Source organism: Panthera leo, chromosome E2 (genome assembly GCF_018350215.1).
Source record: "Panthera leo isolate Ple1 chromosome E2, P.leo_Ple1_pat1.1, whole genome shotgun sequence".
NCBI lineage: Eukaryota > Metazoa > Chordata > Mammalia > Carnivora > Felidae > Panthera > Panthera leo.
In genome coordinates this window covers 44,143,146-44,164,591 of record NC_056693.1, presented here as the reverse complement: position 1 = coordinate 44,164,591, position 21,446 = coordinate 44,143,146, and the positions used below count along the sequence as shown (strand labels likewise).

Sequence of the window (21,446 nt, the reverse complement as noted above, 5' to 3'; positions counted from 1 at the left end):
TGTCTGTGAGTCATATACAGCCAACTGGCTGCTTGTAAGTGACCTGTTTAGAAGCTGAAGGAATGGAACAGCCAGTTTGGAAAGATCTGTCTGCCCTCAACGCAACAGCAGCATGACTTCTCTGGGAGCAAGTTTCCTGGGGATGTTCCAGGATGGTCTCATGCCTAGTTAATTTCTAAGGCTTCAAATTTGCCCCACAGGCTTATTGCCTATCTCACTCAGTTGGCTCCAGGGAGTTTTATAGTTGGTGGGCTAGTCCATTAAAAACTCCTAAATGAACAGCAGGTCCAGATGCAACATCATGAGAACAGTAAACATTCTGCCCATACCAGTTGGCTTGGCCCCCTGAATGGCTTCCCATAAGAAGCAAATTCTCTTTTTCTAATCTGCAGGGCCAGCGACCCTGTGTCACCAGGCAGCAAGTAGGGTCTCTACCTTTGTCGCCAGCCTATGCCAGAGAGGATTTGACTGTAATTAAGATCCAGTTTGTGGTGCCCTATTTGCATTCAGCTCATCAAGGGCAAGAGGGGGGATCTTTAAGGGGCTGATACAATAAAGCTCAAGTTTATCTCTGCTTACCACTGGGGATTTAGGAATAGGACTAATTCCACACCTAATCATTTAAACGCGTGAATTCAGATGTTGTTGAAATGGCTTTTACACGGGTTCCAAAGGATAAGCCTCTTCATTCGGCTCAGTAGTAGAAGATGTGTGCTGTATTTCAACATTCACTTAACAAACACTGAAGACCAGCTCTGAGAAGAGAACGATGCTTTGACACCAGAAAATCTCAGGCTGGTCCCTGCCATCTAGACAGTTATCCATTTTGAAGACAAATACACTTCAAAAATGGTCATCATACAAGACAGTTTATATAATTAGATGTTGATAAGAGAATCCAACTAGAAGAGTTTGAGGATTTCAGGAAAGAGATCTCAGGGAGCTGGAATAGGCTGAGCAGAGTTTCATGGAGAACTTGAGATGACTGTGCAGAAAGTCAGGAACATTCTAGATGGGAAGAGTAGCTTAAGAACAGAGCAGGTAGAAGAATGGATGAGGCATGTTTGAAGGGCAGTGAAGAAAGGCCTGGATGAAACAAGCCATTTACACTGAAAGGGCACCTGGTTTGGCTCAGTCAGTGGAGTGTGCAACTCTTGATCTTGTGTTGTGAGTTCGAGCCCCACATTGGGTGTAGAGATTATTTAAAAAAAATAAAATCTCGGGGCGCCTGAGTGGCTCAGTCGGTTAAGCGTCCAACTTCGGCGCATGTCATGATCTTGCGGTTCGTGGGTTCAAGCCCCACGTCGGGCTATGTGCTGACAGTTCGGGGCCTAGAGCCTGCTTCGGATTCTGTGTCTCCCTCTCCCTCTCCCTGCCGGTCCCCCCCCCCCCCCCCCGCTCCCCGCCACCGCTTGTGTTCTCCCTCTCTCTCTCAAAAATATATAAATAAGCATTTAAAGAATTTTTACAATATCTTTAAAAAAAAGAAATTTGCACTGAAGAACTTGCAACAGTACCTGCTCTAAGACGTGCCAGGCAAATTCTAGCTGCTGAGGAGGAGGATGCTAAGGGCAGATTCTGGAAGCCTTGAATGACTGAATAAGGACTTTGGGCTTTATTTGGTAGTAATGGAGAACTATTGAAGAAGTCTGAGCAAGGTAGGAATAGGTTACCAGTATTGTCTGGGGACGACTGAGCTGTGGTTTGGAGGTAGGGAGCGGGAATGGGTGGAGGAGGCATGTTAGCAAGCCCATGAACCAGAGCAAGGGGGCTGCATGCAGTGGGAACGGTTGGTGCCGCCATCAGGAAGCACCGCTAAGGGCAGGCAGTGTCACTGTCTTGGGCACAAGTGGCAGGAGAAGTGGAGCAATCATCAAGAGAAAGAGATTCCTATCGTTTGCAGGGTTGAGAGGGCCATTCTCAAAGCTTTGGAGGGCTTCAGGTCACTGAAGCTGACAGTTCCACAAAAAAAGATTTCATCTTTCCGCCAGTTTTCAAATCCAAACTTGTGAAATGCTCAGACACCTTGCACCAGTAGGAGTCTGCCGTTCAATCTCCCTTGTCATCGCTGGTGCTTGAAGCTGCAGGCCAGCCCTGCCAGGAACCAGGTGCTGCACAGCTCTGCTCTGCTGGTCTCCTAGTGAGTGACAAGGCGGAGGGGCGGAGGGGCATTCGGGCTCCACAGCCGCCCCCCTCACCCTCGGACCTCACGCTTCAGTGCCCCTCGATGGCATGCAGCCCGCAGCTTCCAGCGAAGCAAAGCAGAATGGGGAATGGCAGCCAAGCCGTCCCTCCAGGCTGCCTCCCATCGGCTCCCCTGGGCCGAACAGAATCAAAACCTCCTGAAGCTAATGAAGGTGAATTTAAACTGGCCTCCAAAGAATAGCAGGTTATGTCCCCCAGCTGACTAAATAGGGCTTCCTCTTCGAGGCAGCTTAATCTGCAACACCAGGTTAATACATAATTCAAAGTGGAAAGTGTGTGCCTTGACTACAGCGAGGCAGCTACTACCAAACAAAGTTACCCTTTCATGCCTTTCCCCTCCTACTGACAAGTACTCTGTAATCAGTACCATTTCTAGGTGCTATGTTTGAAGAAGCAGGTGTAAGGACTTTTCTGTCCTGCAGTTGCAGTGGTAAGAGTTTAACTCCAGTCTGCCTCTCTCTCTCTCTCTCTCTCTCTCTCTCTCTCTCTCTCTCTCTCTCTCCTTGGATGGAAGAATCATTTTCATTTCAAATTAAGGGGCCTCTGCTCTGCTGGCGGCAGAGCCATTAGCCCCTACCGAGGGGCCAGGTTCTTTTATGCTGGCTTGAAGGTCAGGATTAGGAGGGCATACCAGACCGATAACGGAATATCAGACCAGACCTGGAGATGCTTTTCTTGGAATCCTGAACAGAAAGAGCTCTTCCCGGCCATTTTTCCTTTCTCTCCCTCTCCTAGGCAAATGCAGAAAAAAAAAAAATCCAGAAGGTGATTTTCAACCGTAATCTCCTTCATGTTGGGATATGGTACAGCTACTAAAAACTATGTTCATGAAGATGAGGAAGATGCAAAAATGTTTCTGATGCAATGTTAAGTAAAAAAAGGCAAGATACAAAATTGTCATGTATACATGATTATGTCCACTTTGTTGCTTTCTTTTAAATCCTATAAAGTAAAAGGCAAGAGAGAAGTTCACCCAAATATCAAGATCAGGTTTGTCTGGGTAGTGGAACAATAGATTTTTTTCTCTTCACTTTTCTCTCTGTGGTTGCCAAATTTTCTATTAATAACTATAATAATTTTGCAATAAAAATGTATTTAAAATGATATGAGTCTTGAATTTGTAAAATTTCCTTCTAAGCTGGGGCAGGGTGGGATATAGTCTATATCACACACAAGTTCAGGTGTAAAGGGTTTAGGAACCTCAGTCTACAAAGAAAGCAGTCAAGGGGCACCTGGCTGGCTCAGTCAGTAGAACATCTGGCTCTTGATCTTGGGGTTGTGAGTTCCAGCCCCACACTGGGTGTAGGTATTACTTCTTTAAAAAAAAAAAAAAGGCAGTAAAGTTGGGAAGGCGAGGATATAGATAGAATTAGTGGTAGTCAAAACTTCAGTAACTTGCTTTATTTAAATCCTTCCCACCGATCCTTTGAGAGAATTTAGCAGGGAAGGAGGCAGTGTGCATCCAGCACCTTTGAGTGAATTATAAAAAGACTTCTTCCTGGCAACATAGTCCTGAGCCAGCATACATGGTTTGCTTGGTACACCCCAGCTGATGCCAGCCCCCACTCACCCCCTCATCCAGGATCCTAGTGATCCCGGGTAAGGGAAGAGGGTGCACATGAATATGGGCTCTAGGCATACCCTGAAAGGATGCTTTTCCTGAAAAAAAAAGGGTGTCCAAGAATGATGTCAACAGCACGGCATTGAGGCTGGAGGAAGCCCCAGGGACAGGTTCTCTGGGCGTGGTAAAGAGCCCCTCATGCAAGTACCCGCGCGTGTGCCCATACCCACGTGCGCACCTCACTCACTGTACTAAAAGTGGACACATGCATACATGCTCATTACACAAGCACACACCCACTTTCTGGACTTTAGTAGAACACTATCCCAGTCTACAGTCCCAGCCGCTGTATCAGCAGGAGGGAAACAGATTGCTTAAGGTAACCTTGTTCCAAATTCATTTGGCTCTTGTTACAATAACATCCACAACAGTTTTTAAATGTGCTGGCATTTCTGCTTTATGTCCCCTTTCTTGATGAAAGACATCATTAGTCACTGTCACAGAGGAGGTCCAAAGCCGGATCCTCTGTAAAAGCAATTAGAGAAGAGCCAATGGTGGAGGCAGATCTCATCCACTCCTTCATGGGGAAGGACCTCCCCCAACCCCACAAAGTATGCCCAACTACCAGATTTTCTTTTTTCTTTTTTTGGCTAGGACACCCCCTGCCCCCAACACACACACACACACACACACACACACACACACACACACACTCCTTTTGCACAAGGTAAGCTAATGCATTGGTTCTGGCATCTGGCCGTTGCACATTAGACTTTTAAAACCTTGGGGCTTTTTAAAAAACACTAATGCCTGGACCCTATCCCAGATCAATTAATTTAGTAAGAATCACTGGGGGTGAGCCCCAGGCTTGAATTTTTTTTTTTTTTAATTCCTTAGGTGATTGATTCTATTATGCATCTGAGGTTAAGAACACATCCTGAGGATTCTCCTCGGCTGAGATTTGCAAGTACATATCTGGCACCAGGAGGACAGTAGAGAGCCAGCCAATCCTGGAGGTGAGCTCCAGAGAGTAGAAGTGTCTGTCCATTTCCCTCTAGACCCTTGCCTGCTGCACCTGACTGAATTAACTGACCTTAAAAACTGAACAATGAACTAATGAGCTACCAAGCCAGAAGAAAAGAAGAAAAAGGAGAAGGGATGCTGATTTAAACTGGAAATTAGGAAGGAGTGCCAGGGAGAAACACAGAGGAGGACAGGACCAGATGGGAGGATCAGTCCCCACATCCCCGCAATACACCTGGAATTGGATCGACATAGTCTTTTCTTTGGCTCAAGTGCTGCCTGCCTTCTCTAGGAGAAGTGGGGGGCGGGGGAAAGCAGCCAGCTCTTGTCAATGGCAGGACAGAGCTGCCAAAACCCAACTTGGATCAGCTTTCAGTTTCTAAACAACAGAACTTCGGCATTTTGGGGGCTCTTCCTATTAACCCAAAGGATGGGTTGGTACTGGGTCTGAGCTGCTCTCTTTTGGGGCATGGGGTCCCAATCTCTCTCCCTTTGTTCTGGCCTTGGCCATGGAGAAATTCCCACATGGCTGACGCTGGAGCCTCCAACACTGATACAGTTTCTTTGGGGAGTCTGGCCGGGAGCTCATCCCACCCTCCAGCTCTCTGAAGCATCAGTACCACCATTCTTTCAGTAAAGACAGCCTAATTCAGGCTGGCCCTTCCTGAGGATTAATATGGTCACCACAGGGTTTGAAGTCTTGAAAGCGGTGTGTGGTCTAATAGAAGGTGTGTGTTGTATGTGGGGGGGGGGGGGGGGAGGGAGGGGCAGGGACGATTGTTCAAGTTCTAGAGACTCTGGAAGTAGGGAGCAGGTGGCTTTGTTCTCCCCAGTGCCAGGCTACCTTGGCGTGTGATGACTAGGGCTGTACATCAGAAAAGCCCCACCCAGACACTGTTCTGAGCAGGCTTCAGCTCTAAGGCAGACAGTGAAGATTAAATCTTACATCATTTAATAAGCCACTTAAAGGCCCCGCGGCTCTTCCTAGTTCCCCAGCAGAGAGGGCGCTCCAGCAGCTCAGAAGCTCCCCGCGAACTGCTCTCTGACAGTGTCACAGCTCTCACCGCCAGCTGCTCTGGGATGGAGGGAGGTGCTGGCTGTGTGGCCAAGCCTAAGAATCCGTGAATAGAGGAACGAGTTTCTCTGCCCTACTGCACTCTCCCCTCCCCTTCCTCTTTCTCTTCCCATATGCAAGAACTTACCTGTCTGGACCTTATGCTTCCCTTCTGCAAACGAAGGCTGTTAATTTCAGTCTCAATTTTTTCTCTCTCAGGGATGGTATGGGACAGAGCTATCAATGTATTTAAGCAAGAAATATAGACACAACAGATAATAGTTTAAACTGATCCACTGTGATCATTCTGAAAATGAAATCTGAGAACTGAAACGCTGCTTCCAGGAGATGAAAAGGTAAAAAAACAAAACAAAACAAACAGCCAACCTTCAAAGGGGACATTTCTGGGCTCTGGTTAGATTTCATGGGAAGACGTTGTACATTTTCTATGTTGCACACACACGCACGCACACATGGCTCTCTGCCTCCTCTGCTCCCAGGAAGGCAGTCTCGGGTGGCTTCTACCTTAGCCACCCCCAGAAGGAAGAATAAGGCTTTAAATAAGCAATTTGTGAAAGCTGTTGGAGTATAGGAGCAGGAGGGCTGGGGAGTTTTATCAAACCTCATCTCTAGCTGCTGGGCAAACAACAAGTTCAGGTGTCTGAGGCTGGAGTTGCTATACGAGGACACTACTTGGAGGGAATCAGGGCCGGCATAGGTGGTCCATTTAAACAAGCAGGTTGGGGCGCCTGGGTGGCTCGGTCGGTTGAGCGTCCGACTTCGGCTCAGGTCATGATCTCATGGTCCGTGGGTTCGAGCCCCGCGTCGGGCTCTGTGCTGACAGCTCAGAGCCTGGAGCCTGTTTCAGATTCTGTGTCTCCCTCTCTCTGTGACCCTCCCCCGTTCATGCTCTGTCTCTCTCTGTCTCAAAAATAAATAAACGTTAAAAAAAATTTTTTTTTAAACAAGCAGGGAATCACTTTCTTTATCCTCACTTACATTAAGAACACTTTAAAAAAAAAAAAAAACATTTGAAAACATAGTACCTATTGGGTAACAGCAAAGCACAATGGTTATAAGTCCAGCTTTGGAGCCAGACTTCCGGGGTCCAAATACTGGTTTAGCTACTTACCACTGGTATGTAATCTGGGGCAAGTAATTAGCCTCCTGTGTGCCTCACTTTTCCCATCCGTAGAAGAGGGATAATAATAATACCTACCTCACAGGCAAAGTGGGAGGATTTAGTGAATTAATATACCTCAAATGCACAGAAGAATGTAATAAGCTCTTTATAGTGTTAACTGATTATTATGTACAGTGCTGGAGAGCAGTCATTTATCTTGGATTTTACAAGATGAACTTGATACTTTGAGGGGCCATCAGACCCTACGTCCTGAGTCTGGTTTGGGAACCATGGTCATTATCCTGGGGACACTCCAAACCCCCTGAGAGGGCAAACCCTACATCTCAGGACAGAATCTCAGAACTGAGAGTCTGGTAAAAATTATATTTTATTTTTTTAGCAGGCTGTACGCCCAACGTGGGGTTTGAACTCACAACCCCTAGTTCAAGAGTCACATGCTCACTGACTGAGCCAGTCAGATGTCCCCGGTTAAGAATACTTTTTGGAAGCCCTGTAGGGCCTCAGGATTTCTCTCCAGGATGAGGACTTGTAAGCTGCTGAGTGTACCTGCCAAGTGTGTTATTGTGCTCCCATTGGTGGTTTGGTGTACAGAAAACTCTAGCCCCTGAAGATTTCCCAGTCCTTGAATTATTTAGAGAACGGTGTCAACACTTTGCCGTGGAGACTGAACCTGTATTTCACGGTGTTAAAATGTCAACTGAGCATAGGGGAATGCATCCAAAAAGCACATACTTTTTGGTGGACATTTTGGTACTAATATTTTAAAATGTTCAGAGCATTTTGGTCCAACATTCTGTCCTCCTAGGACCTAGCTTATAGAAACACTTAAGTATGTAAACAATTGTGTTGAGAATCACTGGAAATTAGCAACAACTCAATAGACCATCAAGAAACAAATGCATAGGGCTCCTGGGTGGCTCAGTCGGTTAAGTGTCTGGCTCTTGATCTCAGCTCAGGTCTTGATCTCAGGGTCACGGTCTAAGGGCCTTGAGTTCAAGCCCCATGTTGGGGTCTGTGCTGGATGTGAAGCCTTCTTAAAAAAAATGCTTAGGGGCGCCTGGGTGGCTCAGTAGGTTAAGCATCCAACTCTTGATTTTGGCTCAGGTCATGATCTCACAGTTCATGGTGAGTTCGAGACCTGTGTGGGGCTTTGCACTGATAGCATGGAGCCTGCTTAAGATTCTCATTCTCTCTCTCTCTCTCTCTCTCTCTCTCTCTCCCCCCCCGCTTTGCGCCCCCCTCATTCTCTCTCTCTCTCTCTCTCTCAAAAAAAAAAAAAAAAAAAAAAAAAAAAAAGCTTAAACCAGCTGTAGCTCACCTATACTACAGAAGACATGCCCCATCTCAAAGGAGAGAGATCTATAAGCTCTGGCAGGAGAGTGTCTCCAAGATATATAACTAAGAAAAAAATACGTGGGACCCTATTTATGGTTCAATCCTACTTTTGTTTTTGAAAGCAGTAATGCATGTCTGTATTCGTTTGGAAAAAGTATGAAAGGAAAGAAATATCTGAAGGGATATACATCAAGTTGTCAGTGGTAATCTTGGGGTAGGAGTGGAAGTGAAATTGTGGGCATTTTTCTTATTTTTGTTACATATATATATTAAATTTGTCAGTTTATGTAACATGTGTAATTAGAACACACAGATACACACACACAAGCAGCCAGGGTATCCATACCTGAGGGCTCTATCACTCCCTGTCATCCTCAGAGGTGTCACGGGGCAGGCACGGGGGTCTTGGTAGGCACACGGCAGCTTGTGTCAGCACAAATCAAACTATATCTTCGTGGGACACCTATGCTGAAACCCCTGAGCTTTCTTCCCAAACTGTGCTCTAGTTGAAAAGTTTTTGCTCCTATACTTATTTTGGGGGGATGGGGGCAGGTGGGGAGAGCCTCTATAGTATTTAACAGGTGTTCAAGAGTCTCACTGAGACCCAGAAACACGGGGCCAAGTCCAGCCAAAGGCGGGTAACAACAGCTTGCCTCCCTGTTCCACGAGGTTGTTGTGAGAATCAGACACGGTTTTGGATGCACAACGACTTTCCAAACGAAAGGGAACACAGAGGAACTGATCCTCCTGTTCTAAGCCCCACGGGGACTGCAGAGGGCGGGGAGGGAGACAGTCCCTGAGCCCTCCGGGAAGCACACAGCTTGGGAGTCAGCGTAAAGAATGGTCGAGAGGGACACCAGGAGATGATCCTTCAAATAAGTGGGCACAGCCCCTTCCAGGGCGGATTGTGGGGGTCTGCATTTCCTCTTCACCTGCCGGCAGGCAGCCCCAAGCCCCGCAGTCAGGGCAGAGAAGACAGCCCCACGGCGGCGGCGGCGGGCTCCCTGGAAGACAACTTCCCAGCCCCCAGCAGCACCGGTCTCAGCCAAGCTGAGCGGTGCGAGCGAGTCAGAGGTACGCGCACTGCAGTGAGGCTGCTGCATGTGACTGCAGAATGTCTGTGGCTGCAGAACTTGCCGAAGGACACGGCCAGGCTCTCACGGGTCAAGCCGGCTGCCGCCCAGGGGCTGGGGGATGGAGATGCCTCGTGGTCGGCAGGGGGTGGGGGGGAACAGTGGCGGCCTCTCACAGCCCACCCTGGAACTCAGCTCCCCTTTCTCATTCTCTCCCTTGCCGCTGACATTCCAGCTGAGATTCTGGATCTCTGTGCAAAAACACTCCAGAAGCCAGTCTGGTTTTGCACAGGTCAGAATCATCCAACTTCTTCCTCCCAAATGATCCACTTTCACATGTCTTAGCCATCTCTCCATCTCAGCAAAGTGCTGTTGAGGCGGGCAAGGCTCCATTCGGCAACCCTCCCACCCCGCAACGAGGGGTGGGGGCGGTGGGTGGGCGAGGGCAGCCTGACACATTTGCTTTCCAGGGAAGGAGATGGTGAAGCGATGGGGCTCACCACTTCATTCCAACTGAGAAAAAAAAGTGGCGGGGTATGAAACGCCTTTGGGCTACACGCATTTCCCGTTTTACGGCATTCACACACTCAGCCTCAAAGCACTGAAGCAGAAGTGGCTTCAGGGAGAGATAGGTCTGTGGCTGCCCCCGCCCCCTGCCCGCTCAGAGTGCCCCATAAGGCTTGAGAGATGTGGCATGTCACACTGCCCCATCCTCTCTGTGTCCCTCTGGCTCACTCTGCCACAGCCGCACTGGCCTGCCGGCTGTCCCTCAAACCTGCCGGACACACTCTTGGCTCCAGGCCCTTGCCCTTGCCATTCCCTCTGTCTGTAATGCTCTTCTCTCAAATATCTTCACTGTCAGTTGTGATCCTTACTCAAATCTCAACTTCTCAGTGAGGCCTTCTCTAGACAACTGACCTCAACTTACAGCTCCCATCCCTGTACGCTCTACACACACCCTCCTGACTTAATTTTTCTCCATAGGATTTAAGCTCACTTGACATTCTTCTATGTTATTATTTATTTATTGTCTGTCTCCTTCCGTTACAATGTAAGTTTTCCCTGAGGGTAAAGGTTCTGTCTGCTTTGTTCACTGCTGTGTCCTTAGTGCCTGGCACAGCATCTGGCACATAGTAGGTGCTCAATAAATGGCTGTCACTCTTGCTGTGATTTGCTCTCCTAATCTCCAGTCCCTGCCACCTCGGCCCTTATACGTAGATGGGTGAGCGGAGCCACAGGAAAGTAAAACAATGGAGAAGAGAGGTGAAGAAAGGAGAATATTAGGACGTATGGACAAGTATGTGTGTGGAGGGATGGTAAGGAGCAAAGTGAAGGTTAGGAGACTTCCGATTAAAGAAGAGAGGACTTGTAGAAGGGCAAGTGCTGAGGAGGAAGAGACACATAACAGAGAGGGAAACTCTCCAGAGTTCTGGGAAGTCTAATCTGAGCAAGCAGTATATGCTAGAGCAGCAGGCCTGGGGTCTGGCTGCAGCCAGGGCTCTGGGCCCCTGCATGTCTCTTGCTACAGGGCCATCCTCTGTAAGCCGAGGTGCTGTGTGAACAGTAGGCCTGGAAAGAGTTGGAAGAAACCAGGAAGGAAAAGGAGGGGGAGAAGGCAGGACAGGGCCAAGTAAGAGACCCCATGAGTGATCCAGGTGATCACTGGGCAGACTGCTGGGTAGTGGAAGGGACCAAAGGTGAGAGGCTAAGAGAAGTTCAGTGGGATGGATAAGGAAGCAGACTGGAAGGGCAGCAGAGGGAAGACAGCCTGGGAGGAAGGGCAGAGGTGGGAGGCAAGCCTGAGGCAAGTTGCTATTACATATTCCATAGAACCAGACATGCCTCCCAGGCCCTGCGCAGGGAGGCCCCGGGACTGCTGCTGCCATCTGCCCTGGAGTTCTGTTCTGTGCCTCTTTCTTTTTTCTTTCTTTCTTTCTTTCTTTCTTCCTTCCTTCTTTCTTTTTTTCTTTCGCCCTTTCTTCTTTTCTTTACTTTTCTTTCAGTTTTGTATTTTTATTATCCTAAAGCTCTTTTCTTTTTTTTCTTTTAGTTTATTTATTTTTTCAGTAATCTATATACCCAATGTGGGGCTCAAACTTCTGGCCCTGAGATCAAGAATCTCATGCTTCTTTGACTGAGTCAGCCAGGCGTCTCTATGCTAAAGTTCTTAATTCTTGGGGCACCTGGGTGGCTTGTTCAGTTAAGCATCTAATTTTGACTCAGGTCATGATGTAGCAGTTTGTGGGTTGAAGGCCTACGTTGGGCTCTGTGCTGACAGCTCAGAGCCTAAGCCTGCTTCAGATTCTGTATCTCCCTCTCTCTGCCCCTCCCCTGCTCATACTCAGTCTCCGTCTCTCTCTCTCAAAAAATAAATAAAACGTTTAAAAAAATTTAAAATAAATAAATAAAGTTCTTAATTCTCATGTTCCTTCCCAAGGGCAGATGGAGATTATATATATTATATAATATATTATTTAATATATAATTAATTATACATAATTGATCTATAATTATATTATATACTATATTGTTTATATATTTTAAATATTATATAATATATAATATAATATTATTTTATATAATATATGAAATAATATATAACATTATATACTATATATTATGGACATAAAATAATTATATATATATATTTGGAAATTTTTAATATTTGGTCATGTTTAGGAGGGTTACATTACAGTGTCTTTCCCTTGAATTTGGTAACAAGGTCAGAAAAAGTCACTCTCTGAAATGGAATCCATCAAAATCAATAAAGAACAGATGCTTTTAGCTACTTGCCAAATAATTCAAATTAAGAGGCAATTTATAAATGGAGATACAGGGACTAGAATGCTTGGTGAGACACTCCTTAGGAGTTCAGGTTTTGAGACTAGAGTTTCTCAGTCTAATCAAGGTGATCAGTTAGGATATATCTTCAGAACTGGAATGCATTTAATGCAAATGAAGTTGTAAGTGAATTCAATCATCTAACATATCCAATCTGATGATCTGAAGTAGGTTGTATGGAGTGTGGTTCAAGGAAGGCCAAGAAACAAGAATTTTTAGGATATATCCAGCTGGTTCAAAGGAGATTGTTCTCTGGTTTGAAACCCCAATCCTGATTCTCCAGACATCCTAATTTGGAGAATGGAGACAAATCCAGCTACACTAGCTGAATGGAAATATTCCCTAAAAGCATCTAATTCCCTTTGTTCTAATTCTTTGCTTACTAAGCTAACTCGTGATCCACATCTAACTATAAGACAGCCTCTGTAAAGGAATGCGTGCCACAAAGGTTCTAAGCTAAGAACCACATCTGTAATCCTGCTGGAGAGAAATGTCCTGTTAATTGGCAAATGGGCACGCTCATACACGGCGCCTTCAGTCACTTAAGAGTTTTGGGAAACTGTGTTTTGGTTGCCCTAGGCCTGATTACCCTAGAGAGTGGAGATAAAATCCTGTACCTAGCCCCGAAAGCTGAGGACTGGTCAAGGAGCTCTGGGTTAGCCTTGCTGAGGTGTTGACAACAGGGAGGGCTCATCCGAAGCACTCAGCCAATCTCTCCTTTTTCTCTTCTCTTTTAGCTGTAATCAAAATTCAGTGGCCGAAATACATAAATAAAGAGGAGCCCACAGTGCTACATCTGATAGGATTTCAATAAACCTTGCTTCAGGTCACCAATATGCTACACGCTTTCCAGCACACATTTAATTAACCCATTGTCTAAGCATTCCTTCCTGAAGGAGCAGAGCGACCAAATGCTATATATAAACTCTCTCATCTGAGATGTTTATGGCTCTCTTCTATAATCAGGGCCCTTTCATGCAAATAGCAGCAGGGGGAGCTAAGAAAATGGCCCGGGAGGACAAACACAGGGCTACTCTTCATCTCTGGAAGATTCAACAAGCTTGACTCTCTTCTCTGGAGTGCAAATCCTCCTCAGTGCCACAGCTTTTCATCCCAATAGCTGAAGACCAGATTCAGACCTATTATTCTTTCCAGCCAAAATAATTTTATTCCATTTTGCATGTTTTGATAACAGTTTCCTTCCCCTCCCTACCTCCAACTGCATCTCTATACTCTGATAAGCCTCTTGAGTAGCCAAGGATGAGTAGCTCTGGCTGCCCCTCATTATCACAAGGAAGAACAATCTCACTATGAAAGAATGTCAAGATATATGACACATGTGCCACTCAGGAGGGTGGTCAACCTCTTCTGTTCAAGTCACAATAAGAGAATGGTCAATTAATCAAATTCTACCAGTTGTGTTAAAAATGTACTTCCATCGAAATATATATATATTTCCATCAAGTAGACTTCCTTCTCTAAATGCTCCAGGCCAGTGAAAAATGTGCAGATAAATGAGATTTGTAATCTTTTGTCTTCTAATGACACATGCTTCAGGCTGGATGCAGGATGCTAAATAGATGCTTTAGGAAGGTCAGCCTGAAGGCACAAATGACCAGATACATAAAGCCATCCAGGGTCAGCCATATTGCCAGCACCAAAGAGGCAGTGGGGCCACCTGCTGGAAGGACTGGGCACCGCTCTTGGTCCTCTACCTCCTTGATGTCCTTAGAGCCAGGTCTAGGGCAGGACCACAATCTTTTTCTCCAGCTTCTGTGGTGGGAAAAGGAAGTTTCTCATGATCTCATCCAGCTCTTCAAGGGCCAGCTGGGCGTGGAGCTTGGCCACATCATCGGGCTCCAAACGCACCACGTGTTTCAGCAGGTGGTAGAGATCCTTAAGGACATCCCTCAGCACCTGTATGAGAGAGACAGTGTCATGACTATCTGTCTACTGTTCCAAAATTGCTCACAAAGACCTATTTGCCTTCTCCTGAGAAGTTCTGTGAGAAAACTTGCAGGCTCCCTTAAGAAGATAGTGCATGGCCTTCTCAGATGGAAGGAGGAGCAGCTGTACTGAGATAGGCTTCCTCTGGGGTTTCTCATGACCCCTGACACCTCACTACACTGGCCTTGGGGGCCGCTACTCCCCAATATCTCCAGGCCAAAGTATAGATCCCAGACCCCTTCCTTCGGTCCCAAAGCAGAGCAAAAACCTTAGAACCACAGACAGGGAATAGTGCCCAGACATGGTTACTCCTAGAGCACAATTACCAGCATCTTCCTCTCTAGCTCCCACAAAGCCCTCTGCTGACACCCATCTGCAGACATCTATCATATGAAACCCAGAAGGCTCTCTCTTCAACAAGCATGCCTTTCCTTGCCACTACTTTAAAACTTTTCTACCACAGGAGCACCTGGGTGGCCCAGTTGGTTAAGCACCCGACTTCGGCTCAAGTCATGATCTCTCGTTTGTGGGTTTGAGCCCCGTCTCAGGCTCTGTGCTGACAGCTCAGGGCCTGGAACCTGTTTTAGATTCTGTTGTCTCCCTCAATCCCTGCTCCTCCCCTGCTTGCATGCTCTCACACACATTCTCTCTCTCTCTCTCTCTCAAAAATAAATAAACATTAAAAAAATTTTTCCACCACAGTTCCATCTCCATGCCCTTCCTCAAGTCACTATAATTTGGTTTCCAATTGCAACCCTGTAACAGGAGACGAGAGGGCTGTGTAGACAGCCACACCCAGTCCTCACGTCCCATGTTCTCATCTTATGCTCTGACACGGAATTGGGAGGGTGCCAGAGCACCTACTCCCAGGAGCTCCTAATTTCCTTCAAAATCTTCCTGGCTTTGCAGTTAGAGCTTCTAGAAAGAAACAGGTTTCAGGGGTGCATGGGTTGCTCAATCAGTTCAGTGTCCCACTCTTGATTTCAGCTCAGTTCATGATCCTAGGGTTGTGGGATCAAGCCCATGTCCGGCTCCATGCTGAGGGTGAAGCCTGCTTGAGATTCTCTCTCTCTTTCCCTCTGCCCCTAAGAGGCCTTAGGGATCAAGTGGTCAAACTAGGGGACTGAAGACACTAGGTCACAGGGGGGTCACATGACTTGTCTGCGACTACTTGTGAAATTACTTCTGGTCTGGGCTCAGTGCCTCAAAAGCTACTATTTTTGGATCACGTACTGTACTAGGTATTTTTCATATATTATCTAATTTTTATGCTGGTCATATAAAGGAAAGTTATTAGCCTCGTTTTACAGATGAGAACATAGAAGATTAGAGGGTTAAGTAACCTCCTAAGATTACTCAGCTAAAAAAAATGGTGGAGCCAGATTCGAAACATCCAGAACCTGTGTTCTTATTTATTTTTACTGAAAGGTAAGGGGCACCTGGGTGGCTCAGTCAGTTAAGAGCCCGACTTCAGCTTAGGTCATGATCTCACAGTCCATGGGTTTGAGGCTGGCATCAGGCTCTGTGCTGATAGCTCAGAGCCTGGAGCCTGCTTTGGATTCAGTGTCACCCTTTCTCTCTGCCCCTCCCCTATTCACACTCTGTCTCTCTCTCTCTCTCTCTCTCTCTCTCTCTCTCTCAAAAAAAAAAAAAAAATAAATAAACTTTAAGAAAAAAAAAGGTAATACAATACAAAAAATTATGTATGAAAAATATTAGCCTCTCTTGTACTCCAGACTCTTAGTTTTCCTTCTCAGAGACTATCATACTTAATTCTGAGAAATGTGCTAGGTGTTTACAAGCATATATGTTTCCCCCCTCCATTCATTCATTCATTCATTCATTCATTCATTCATTCATTATTTATTGAGAGACAGCAAGACAGAGCATGAGCGGGGGAGGAGCAGGGAGAAAGAGGGAGACAAAGAATCTGAAGTAGGCTCCAGGCTCTGAGCTGTCAGCACAGAGACCAACGTGGGGCTCAAACCCACGGACCATGAGATCATGACCTGAGCTGAAGTTGGGCACTTAACTGACTGAGCCATCCAGGTCCTTCTCCCCATCCCTTTTGAAAAGCACAGAATTATATTCTACGCTGTTATGTGCCATGATACCTGGTGACTTAATATACTTTGAAGATCTTTTGTATAATTGGCTGTATAGGATGAAGGTCACACAACTTATTTATACACACTCCCAATTAAACTCATTTAAAAAACTCTTTTGCTATTACAAATGTTGATGCAATAAAGACTCTGCTACTTAAGTCTTTGCAGACATGAACAAGTATATTTATAGGACAAATATCTAGAAATGGAATCTCTGGGTCAAGAGTTCATGCACACATAAAATTTTGATATATGTGGCCAGAGAGGTTGCAACGACCTACATTTTTACCTAACACTGTGAAAATACCTGTTTCCCCATATTCTCCTCAGTGCTATGTACTGTAAACTCTTATCTTTGCTAATCCAGTAAGTGAAAAATAGTATCATGGTATTTCAAAATTGCATCTTTTTTTTTTAATTTTTAAAATGTTTATTCATTTTTGAGAAAGAGACAGAGTGTGAGCAGGGGAGCAGAGAGAGAGAGGGAGACACAGAATCTGAAGCAGGCTCCAGGCTCTGAGCTGTCAGCACAGAGCCTGACGCGGGGCTTGAACCCACAGACCGCGAGATCATTACCTGAGCCGAACTCGGGCGCTTAACTACTGAGCCACCCAAGTATACTCATGCCTATACTTCAGTTTGTAACTCGTATCACAACTATAGCTTAAATATTTATTGTGTAATTAAAAGTACGTTTTCCTCACTAGATCACATATACTACTCACACTGAGGCCATATCTTGCCTTGTTCATTCTGGTGAAGTCCCAATGCCTCATACAGTGACTGTCATGTGGCAGATACCTAAAAGATTTATGAATGAAAGAAGGCACGTATGCATGCTACTCCTGGCCAGTTTCTCACTTGGTAAAAACTAAAAATTTTAAGAATATCTATTGAAATGATGCCAGACAACCAGGCTCGCTTCATGGCTGTGTGATCTGTGCAGTCACAGCAGGTCCCCCAATCAACAGGGCCACATGCTTGGTTCAATGATCTGCTTTTGTTGTCCTACAATTCTTTTTTATTTTTTAAGTTTATTTATTTATTTTGAGAGAGAAAGACGGAGACCAAGTGGGCACTAGCAGGGGCAGGGGGCGGGGGGTGGGAGAGAGGGAGAGAGGGAGAGAGGGAGAGAGGGAGAGAGGGAGAGAGGGAGAGAGGGAGAGAGAGAATCCCAAGCAGGCTCCATGCTGTCCGTGCAGCACCCAAAGGAGGGCTCAATTTCACGAACCGTGAGATCCTGACCTGAGCTGAGATCAAGAGTCAGACACCTAACCAACTGAGCCACCCAGGTGCCCCTAAAATTCTTTCTTTCACCATTCTTTTACAATTTATTATTATTATTATTATTATTATTATTATTATTATTATTGAGAAAGAGAGATCATGGGGGCGGGAGGATAGGGGCAGAGGGAAAGAGATAGAGTATCTTAAGCAGGCTCTGTGCTCAGTGTGGTGCCTGACGCAGGGCTCAATCCCACAACCACGGGATCATGACCTGAGCTGAAATCAAGAGTCGGACACTCAACCGAGTCACCCAGGCGCCCCTATTGTCTTAAAATTCTTAATTTTCTCTTTGACTTTGTGTTTTGAAAGCGAAGTACAATGGGACAGAGGAGCCTCAGTATGAGCAGATGAGATATGTCCCACATGTGTGTCCACCATTCTTTGCCAGTGCATTCTGTTCACAGCATCGGCCATGCCCCTTGAGCACAGAATTCCGATGGACCCACAATGTGTGGGGGTTCAACAAGACTTGAAGCCAGTAAAAGGGCAGCATGCTTGTCATGATGGTGACTGAGCAAATGGAGGCACTAACAGCCCTGAGAGGCCACACTTCCCTGATGAATCAGAACTTGCTTCAAACACAGAAAGAAGGCAATGGCTTTCTAAGACACCTGGATGAGTCAGATACCCTACTACATCCTTCGTGTTGCTTTTCTGTTTTAGCCAACCATTTGCTCTGAAAATGATGACAATACACAGTTCTTGTTCCTTTCAGTCCCTTCTTATTCATCAGTAGACTGAAGTTAAAGAGTGCTGGCAGCATGCGCACGAATCAAGAAGTGAGACAAAAGCAGTTGAGTTAGTTTTGTGCAAAGGTTCCACTGTTCTAAGAAGGAAACACATATGCGTGCACAAGCCACAGAATACAATTCGTGTAATTTTGGTGATTCTACATATGAGTTAAATGGTCTTATAGTTGCATTTAAAACTGGCATTGCACAATATAAGGAGCTACTGCAAACTTTGTGCTAGTAAGCTCACATTCAAAATTTCCTCTACTTAGAACAGCATTAGTGGCAAATCATACACACGTGACAAGTCGAAGGAGCGAAAGACTGAAACAACCTTATATTTACATATCATTAATGGCATGTTTTCCTCATTTCTTTGAATCAGGGACACCACATTCTCATTTTCACTGGGCGCCACATATTACGCAGTGGGCCCTGCAGACAACTCTCGGAGCTCTTTGCCCTGGGTCACTACACCGAGCGCCCAAGTCCCGTGGGCCCACCTCACAGACACTCCGCCCCAGGCCTCGTGCAGCCGTTTCCTGGGTTTTCTCAAGGAGCTGCTGAGACATAAAGGAGTGGGTCTTCCGCGCAGGCGTGTCTGGTGCTGACTGGGGTGCTCACCCGCTGCCCTCTGGTAACCTCTCTTTCTTTCCTCGAGGCTGGCGGCGTGAAAAGGAGAGATGATTCCCGAAAGAGGATGACTCCCCAGAGCTAGTGCCTCATGATTACTCACTCATTCAATAATCATTATTAAGGGCCTGCTTCGTGCCCAGGCAGCGTGCTGGTGACAGAAGGATGAATAATGCACGAACCCTACCCTCTGGCAGCCACAGCCCAGCGGGGAGGCAGACACACACACACCAGACGTACGACCTCCTCTCGAAGAGATAAGCTCCGCACTTCTGTGGAAGCAAAGGAAGTGATTTCTGCCTGTGGAGGTGGGTGTAGGGAGAACATTTCCCCACCAGGCGACGGGGGCTTCACTCAGACTTTTATGTGTAGCCAAAGGGTGGCACTGCCGAGTGGCTTGGGGAAGCCATTGATCAAGTCCCCTCAGCCTCAAGTACCCTCAGTTAAACGCAGATTCTAAGGGAGCCCAGGCTGCTTGTTATGTGAGGTTTATTTTATTTACTTTTGTAAAGGTTTATTTATTTATTTATCTTGAGAGAGAGAGAAAGAATGTGAGCACGACCAGGGAGGCGGAGAGAGAGAAAGAGAAAGAGAGAGAGGATTCCAAGTGACTCCAAGCTGTCAGTGTGGAGCCTGACTCGGGGCTTGAATTCATGAACTGTGAGATCATGACCTGAGCCGAAATCAAGAGTTGGATGCTTAACCGACCGAGCCACCCAGGTGGCCATCAAATACAGTTTAAAGAAAGTCTCCTGACACCCTTTTACAATGGCATTAAGCCCAAAGTGTCTCTTACACAGAAATTCTAGAGTTCCCAGTGTTTATTACAAGGTCTTCTTTTTTCTTCTTCTTCTAGAGGAATCTTTCACCTACTCAGAAATATCTTCGACAATTTTTGCTAGAGCCTCCTAACATTCAAAATAAGGTTAGCTTTTACTTGTTAAAAAGGGAGCTTCTAAGGCATTCTGTTCTGCTAAGGTACTCTGCTCTTTCCTGGTGTGGGTAGGAATGTTCCCCTTGGCACTGCTGTGTCCTTAAAATAACAATAATACTTGTGCCAACACCACTTCATACTTGAGGGGTGCTGAGTTCCTTGTTATCAATTACCGGATCTCCTTTTTTGGGTAACTGAGTGTTAGGCAAAGGCTCCTTCTTAATTAATGGGTCTATTTTAGCAATCCACCCTGGCAAGGCTTCTTCCCATTCCCTGTATCGCTGGGGATCCCACACATCACAGGACTTCCTCTGGACTCCCCAAGGATCAAAGCTTCCTGCCAGCCAGGGATTGTCACCAAATCCCACGGATCAGGGGCTGAATACAAGGAGAGTTCAAAGGTAAAGTTACTCACAGGAGCCACTGTGGTGGGCAGGATATAGGCAATCCCATGGAGGAAACCTTTCATTAAGAGTTCAACACACCTGCTCTTCCTCCCCGCCTCAAGCATCAAGGCCCAAGGACTCCAGGGAAACGTAGAGGGGTAAAGGTCTGAGTGGGGGTGGGTGCTCTCATACGGAGGAGATCTAGCTTAGCTTTTTGTAGCTGATGGTTGAAAGAAACATTTTCACCATCTGAGAAGCTCCTGAGCCAGGGATATCTTAAACAAGTACCTAGGTTCTTAGTCTGAAAACTCTTTGGAAAGGGGTGGGGTTCATTCAGGTGTTTTATTAAAAGAATTTTGAGCTTGCATGCCACACACACACACACACACACACACACGTGGGGGGGCGGACCTGATCAGAATGTGGGTGGTGGAAGAGTTCAACCAAAGGAGAACAATGGAGAGAAAAGTTTATTGAACACACTGCAAAGGATCAGCGGGCAGGACAGCAAAGGAGACAGTCGGCCAGTTGGCAGTGATGGGGCTGTAGTTAAGGAGGGGAAAAGAGAAGATATGGGAACATATGGAATTTTCCTCTTTTGGGTACCTGTGCCTGGTTGTAAGTAGTCCATTGGTCAACATATTTTGAGGTGGGTTGCCTAATGAACCTGTCTGCAATTCAGCCTGGGGTCACTGTGGGCCCTTTTACCTTTCTCAGGTTTCCACTGCTCAAGCCTGTTGCCTAAAAGCAGTGTCTACAACGCAAACACACACACACACACACACACACACACACACACACACACACACACACTTTCTCACCTCCCCTCCCCCTTCCTCTCAGCTCCTTGAAGCACACAAAGCTGATGCTTCAGGGACAAGGGCAGTCTTTAGGGTTAGACATGGCTTAAAAAAGACCAGATGAGGCAGGGCATACTAATAAGGAAACGGTGTGAGCAAAAGACTGCCTTGGGCACACAGGTGCATTTTCAATGGCAAAGCAGGAAAGCAGTTTTGACTCTTTCAATGACCTTGACCCTAAACATCCTTGAAGTGGTTGTTATTTATATCTTTGAGTTAAGATCAAAAGAAGAAATAAATGGCAAGTATTTTTCTTCTTTTTAATTCCTAAATGTATTTATTTATTTGATTATAAAAGCAATATAACCACAACCTATAATATCT

The 21,446-nt window shown here is 46.1% G+C and overlaps 1 protein-coding gene across 2 annotated transcripts in view; it reads right to left on the bottom strand.

Annotated features, from left to right (window-relative positions):
- Window positions 1-12,069: 12,069 nt before the first annotated feature.
- The window catches only part of TANGO6 (transport and golgi organization 6 homolog), a 191,800-nt gene continuing 182,423 nt past the window's right edge, over window positions 12,070-21,446 (bottom strand). For both annotated transcript variants that reach the window (XM_042918981.1, XM_042918980.1), the window contains exon 18: window positions 12,070-14,153. In XM_042918981.1, the coding sequence (XP_042774915.1) occupies window positions 13,977-14,153 (177 nt within the window). In that variant the 3' untranslated portion in view covers window positions 12,070-13,976. The remainder of the gene's footprint in view (window positions 14,154-21,446) is intronic.